The sequence below is a fragment of the Cryptomeria japonica genome, chromosome 11, assembly GCF_030272615.1.
Source record: "Cryptomeria japonica chromosome 11, Sugi_1.0, whole genome shotgun sequence".
NCBI lineage: Eukaryota > Viridiplantae > Streptophyta > Pinopsida > Cupressales > Cupressaceae > Cryptomeria > Cryptomeria japonica.
The window spans coordinates 477,103,350-477,110,235 of record NC_081415.1 but is presented as its reverse complement, the minus strand read 5'-3'; the positions used below and the strand labels follow the sequence as shown (position 1 = coordinate 477,110,235).

General features: G+C 32.4%; 1 protein-coding gene and 1 long non-coding RNA gene across 2 annotated transcripts; one reads left to right on the top strand and one right to left on the bottom strand.

Moving 5' to 3' along the window:
• Positions 1-2,845: 2,845 nt before the first annotated feature.
• LOC131069041 (uncharacterized) lies at positions 2,846-4,896 on the top strand. Its single transcript, XR_009112094.2, has 3 exons — positions 2,846-3,327; positions 3,465-3,509; positions 4,623-4,896. It is a non-coding gene; the product is annotated as an uncharacterized LOC131069041 (long non-coding RNA).
• Positions 4,897-5,815: 919 nt separating this feature from the next.
• Positions 5,816-6,268, bottom strand: LOC131069033 (auxin-responsive protein SAUR32). Its single transcript, XM_059214636.1, has one exon. The coding sequence runs from the start codon at positions 6,266-6,268 to the stop codon at positions 5,816-5,818; it is 453 nt and encodes a 150-aa protein (XP_059070619.1).
• Between the last annotated feature and the right edge of the window lie 618 nt (positions 6,269-6,886).

Genomic DNA, 6,886 nt, shown 5'->3' with positions numbered 1-6,886 from the left:
CACCAAACCTTTCTAGTACTTAAACTTTGCAAGTCCAAACCATTTTGAGAAAAAAAATTGTTATTCAAAGTTAGATATAAATGTCTTTATATGGAAGGTTGTGTGTGGATGTCTCCATGAGCACCTATAAATATTTAGGGGACAATTATTAACTAGGTTTTCTCTTTCTATATCTTTTGGTATGATCATAACATGAAATTGATAAATTTAACAATATTCCAAATATTATAGCCTTTGTAATGGCCTTTTGCATGTCTCAAATAGAATTGTGCAGTTTGTTTCTAAATGATTAAGTTTGTTCTATATATTAAAATTGTCATCATTATGGTGCATACAAATACATAATTATTGTCTTCATGTTTCACTTTACTATCCAATTTTATATATGTGACTCTATTTCCTAATGAATAGGTATTGATTTGGGACCATATTCTAATCTCACACCATTAAGCAAAAACACAAATTAGTAGTACATAAGAGTAGGAGTGGTTTTTTTACATTCATAATCTAGTGATATAACTATGGATTTATCTTCAATGGGACTCAAAATAATTCATTTAATATGGGTCATGATTGCATGTTTCTATTAGCTATATAATGGCTATATGCAACTAGCTATTCTTGGTTTAGTTATAGTCTTTGGAACCAAGACATTGAGTTGGGTTTGGTTGTACATAGTTATTTTTTGATTACTCTCCTAAGTCTAAGATGATATCCAAATGTAGGATATTTAACTCTCCCCTAGAGCTAAATCCTTTAACCCTCCATGATCTATTGATGAGTTAATTTTACTCGCATGATGGCAACCTTGACCTTGTGAGTGAAATAATTTTTTAAGAAACGTAGCAGTGGTTTTAGGAACCAATATTATCCTCTCATCATATAATATTATTATGAAATAAAGGATAAAAACACAAGAAGGTTGATAAGAAATGTATCACTACATTGACAAGTGTCATATTTCATTTGAAATTTTTATGTGCTAGATAAAATAGGAATGATAAAGTTTAAGATATGCCATAAAATGCATTACCTAAAATATCTTTCATACCAAAATAGAGGATTATACCATAATAATTTAAATTTATGTTGCATATCATATGGTTACGTGAATTGAAAAGACTCTAATCTCTACCAAATTGTAAGGGGTCAATTAATGATAATTTAAAGAAAATAAAGAAGAGCCACTATGAATATAGGTATCTCTCATTGGTCATTCAATTAGCCCTATAATTCCTAAGGTAATTTTTTAAAACTAAGTATATGGAAATCCAACTATCAATAGTAGAGCGAATAAGTGCTCATAATTTGGAGGGTTTCCTTGATATGGCTATTTGCTAGTATGGATATGAGAAATAATGGGAACGATCCACTTATGATATAGTGAGGATATTGGAAAAGGATGTAATTTTTATGGTTGACTATAACAAACTAATTTAGAAGCAAGAGAACTACATAACATTTTGGTATAATTGATAGTAGACCATATGAGGCATCAAATGAACTAATAGAAGGTACCATCCAACTAATTCTATTCAACCCTAAATATCCCACCTCATAAAGGTCTATGGCTTGGAAATTTACACTAATGAGAAGGAAAAGAAAAATGCTAAAGAGATAAGATTTGAAGGAGAAATTGGAAAAAAAGATATGAAAACCAAGAAGGGTCCTCTACCCTCAAAAAGTAAAAGTACTAAAGAGAAACAAGCCAACAAAGTTATAAATCCAATGTTCTACCTACCTCTATAGCAACTAGAAGCCCTAGATAATATTCACCCAAGAATATATTTAAATTATCATAAAAATGAGGGAAATATAAATCAAAACCAACCAAATAATCATTAGTGCTCCTCTATCTTATTCAAAATCTAATTAAATCTTGCCATATAGAACGAGTAAGGTACTAGAAATGATAACTAACCACTCACATCTTCGAGATGATTCTCTAAGAGCAATATCCACATATGACACAACATCTTTGTTATGACCTCATGGATTGTACTACACCAATATATCTAGAATTCCAACTATATTCTGGTATAGTATGTCTATATCCATCTACCTCTAAGAGGGATTGTTATAATATTCCTTACATCCTCAACAACAATGATAATGTCACTAATAGAAAGATGAAAAATCTTATTCTATGAAACTCAATACCCTACAAGAGCAATGAGCATGTATCTATCATAGAGTAATAATGATGACAAATGAACTATATGTCTAAGTCAAAGACCCTTTGATAATAATCAATCCTTATCAATTTGGGTTGCAAGAGGCATACATTCTCATGCTACGAGTTCTCCATCTTCTTGTGAACCTTTACTCATATTACATGCATAAATTTAAAATAAAATTATTGTCATTTCTATTATTGTCATTTCTATGTCCAACAATACAATAGACATAAATAAACTATAAAATACTTATTAATTTTTTGTTAATCCTTTTACAATTAGAATTCTCTTTAATAAACATGATACATAATAATCAAAATTAAAAACTCACATTTACAAATAAATTAAAACTTATTCATTTAATATAAACATTTTAAATTCTTTAAACAAAAATATATTTAAAAGAAATAGGACATTTTTATGTATTTTAATTTTTAAATTTTTTTAAAAATACTTTATAATTATTACAATTCCTGATACTATTTAAAAATACACTATTCCAAATTTCATTGAAGCAGATCAAGTAAAAACAATGATAAAAGTCTCAGAGTAGCATTATTGCACGCTCTTTTATGTTGTTAGAAAATTGATTGAAACATGAGGTAAATAACTCGGACTCTAGACATCACATGCACTGGATCAATGCTATGAGGCACTTGTCATGCGGGATTGAATTAGTGTATAATTATTGTTAATTATTGTTTCAATTCTGCTCTGTTTTCCGCAGATCCCAAAATTGAAAGGACTATGACCTGAATAATTCATATTTCTAGTAAATAGTAGATATTAATATCTACAATTTAGTCAAATTAAAATTAAAATTTAGATATTAATCTCTTGCTGTCTTTTTTGCGAAGCCTCTTTTCCCCTCACTTAAGACTGTCCTACAACAATATGCATTTATTATTTTTTGATCAAAAGTATTTGCTATATGTAATATTTGTTAAAACTTTTTGTCAAATGAAATAATTGTCATCCTGATGAACTGCTGGTATTAGCAGTGAGTAATAGGTTAAGCACAAGGAAAGTCAGGCCACTTCAAACTCAGTGGTAGTAACCAGGATCTATTGCACTATTTCAAAAATATTACAGTAAAGGTCAAGGAATAGGGTTAAGAGTGCTGCATCTGCTGATCATGTCGATAATCAAAGTTGAGTTTCAAAATTAGATTTAAATTTTATTTAGAGAATCCTTAGGTTTAGATTCTTTCCTACTTCACATTTCAACTTTGTATTTTTATTTTTTATCTTATCCAAAACAATGTTTTGTTGCTCTGTTTTTTTACAGGTCTAACACTTCAATGGAAGCAAGCATGTTGTCCTTCCTATTAAGGTATCTAAATGTTCATGCTATTTATGAGTACATGAAGGGAAGATAATCACCATGTTTTACAAATTGTGTACATAAGCATTACCTCCTTGAAATGGAATCAGATGTTGTGTGTATGCGTATTCCATGCTTTTTGTAATATAGTTCAACCCATTGAGGAGCTTTCTATAGCCCTTTCATATGCTCATAGCACATCATGTTGTTTTCTTGGTTTGGATTCACATATATTTGTGTAAAGATAAAGAGGGGTTCACATATATGGTAGACATGTACGCAAAATGTGGAAGCATAGACAATGTGCTTGAACTGTTTGACAAAATGTTTCAACCAAATGTGGAAGCATAGACAATGTGCGTGAACTGTTTGACAAAATGCTTCAAATAAATGTGGTTGCATGCATCTCCTTTCCCTCTCTGCTATATGGTAGACATGTATCAAAAAATGTGGAAGCATGTCAAATGTTTGAATAAATGCCTCAACGAAATGTGATCTTATGAACCCCCACTCTCCCTCTCTCCCTCTTGCTCTGTATTCAGATATATTGTAGAAATGTATGCAAAATGGAAGCATAGGCAAGGCATGTGAACTCAAAGAACAGCTGTTTGAGAAACATGTTCAAAATGTGTTTGTTGAAAAGGCTTTAGAAACTTTTAAACAAATGCAAACCAGCATCCTACCTGCCTGTGCTCAATTTGAAGCTTCGGAAGAGGATATGGATATCCATCAAAGCATAATTGAAAATGGATTTTTTTATTTCAGATGTTGTAGTAGTAAGTGCCACTCCCAATCATCACAGCCTTCACAAAAGCTTATGCACAAAATTCAATAAAGAAGACTTTACGCACAAATTCTCTTGAATGATTTCAAATTCTGACTAATTTTCTTCGTAGCTTATATGAGATTTGAAGTTCTTTGTAGTATCTATCTATTGTATCATGTCATGAGGTAGTTATGGCTCTGCCAACTTACTGAGATCTATTCAGATTGATGTTCATTGATCAAAATTGTGTTGAAATACTGATACAAAATTAATGTCATGGCTTTCTTAAAAGAACTTTTTGTTTGGAGACTGATGAAGGGAGCTTAACACCCTCATCGATTATCTTATTTTTGCAGGTTGCTTCACCTTATGGAGCAAATTGTCCTAGGCAATTTACATTATGAAGAATTCTAAATGTTGGAAACTCAAAGCTATTTTTCAAATCTATAGAATCAAGGTAAATGTGAGCCTGTGTTGAGCATGCTTGTATGGGATTTCCTTCAACATTTTGACAAAATATAGCCCACCTGTGACAGCAGAGAGGGAAAAACACATAAATATATATTACTTTGGTTTTATTTGTTATTACAAATTTCAATTTATTTTAGACCAACACATTTGGGTGCCTTAACAAAAATATGCACACACATCAAAAATAACTGAAGCAAAGGAGAGAGTTCTAGATTGATAGCTTCCATCACACCATGCCTTCATCAGGTAAACCGTAATTGCTGTTATCGTTTTTTGCTCTTTTTAAACTTGTATTGTTTGTGTTAAATTGCATCCATTTTGCTGAGTTGTTGCAATCAAGAACTAGAGAGATCGTTCATGAAAAAATTTCATTTTCATTTTGTTATTTTATATAGAATAGTTTTAAAATTGAAGCTGTACAGGGTACTTTCTGTTCAAATCTTATGGAAGCATCCAGTAACAACAATGACAAGAGTCTAAAGTGGCATTAGTGCATGCCCTTTACACTGCTAGAAATCTATTTATTCGAGTAGCTGTTAAAGACATAATATAAAATATTATATAGCTATTTTACTCTCATAAGAATATAATTATAATCATTAATCAAAGGAGAAGATGGGTGGACCACAAAAACAGTGGGAAAAGCAGCTTGCAATTACACTTAGCCAACAAAGCCTGCTAATAAAATTGTGCAGGTTTTAATTTACCCAAGAGAGCCTGCATAATCTTTGATAAATGTAGCATCCAAGCAATATAACATATCCCCTGAAGATTTCTTAACTGTTTTTCTTCTGCACCTTCTCAAGTTCTCTCATCAGACATTCATATACTTTAAGAACTTTCTCTTTACACAAACGTTTCAACATTTGTACATCTTTATCAAAGAAAGCTCCTTCAACTGTAATTTCAGACACAGAATTGCAGCATTTTTTTATTTTTTTATTTTTTCCGGAGGATGGGGTTCCTTGACTAAAATATTTACGTTATAACACTTTGACATGCTTCAATTCCATTCGAATTTCAAAACTGAATTACAGAAAATCACAAGAAAAAAATTCGAAGGCGTTGTGCTGGAATTTCACTCATGCGGCGTCAAAGGTGGGGTTTTGAGAGGAAGATTGTTCACCAGGGTTTCGAGATTAAACTGTCCGGAAGCCGATTGACTGCTTTGAATTATGAACATGGCGTTTTCAAAGGCCTCCACATCACAGGGAACTGTCAAGCCCTCTTTCTGCTTGAATCCATATTCTTCCCTTGCTTTCTCCAGAAGCATCATAAATACCGGATGCGATAAATAAGTCGTCGGAATCACAAATCTTTGCCTTTCTTGGCCGACATAGACAGCCAAACATCCCTGGGGAACCCCCTTGAGTCTCCAACGGCTGATACTCTTCTTTCTTTCCAATTTCTCTGGAGAATCTCCATTCAGAACAGAGAAAGGAATTTTCATTTTCTTCAACTGGACACTGATCTCCTTTACCTTTTTTGCCACATCCTTGAATGAATTCTTCCGTTTCTTAGGGTTTGACATGCTTCAAGCGATTATGGGGAAAATTACTCCAGAAATAATTTCCCAGAGAACTTTCTGTCTCCAAGAAATGGAGCTCAATTCCTTTTTCCTGCACTGATTTTTGTACGAAACGACATGATTTTGGACTTCTGAATTTAAATTTTTCCACGAACTGACTGACCTGTTAAATAAACTGTTAAAACTCGGATGCCTCTTTTCTGCACCACTCCCATTATATATCAATCAAAAAGATTTTGCATGTACAAACGGCCCTTGCGAATTTAAAAAAAATAAAATCAGATTTCATTCGCACAGCTTTTTTTGGCTGAATCTCTAACCTCGTTTCCATATTTCTGTGAATAGGTAGAATGGTAATGTTTTTCAAAAGCACAAAATTTCATTGTGAACGGCTTACCGAACAAAAATAAATCAAGATCTACAGTAGCACAGGTCAGTGAGGCCTCACTGGCATTCACAGAGTCCCTGCCACTGGTCAGGGCTATAAATGCTCGTTTTATCTAAGTATTACACGTTTTCAGCAACTGATAAACATGAATTGGATATACCAAACGGTTTCCATCTGTTCATTGAAACGACCTTTTTCTTTTTTTGTTCTTGGTTTTCTTTGGACCCAATCAG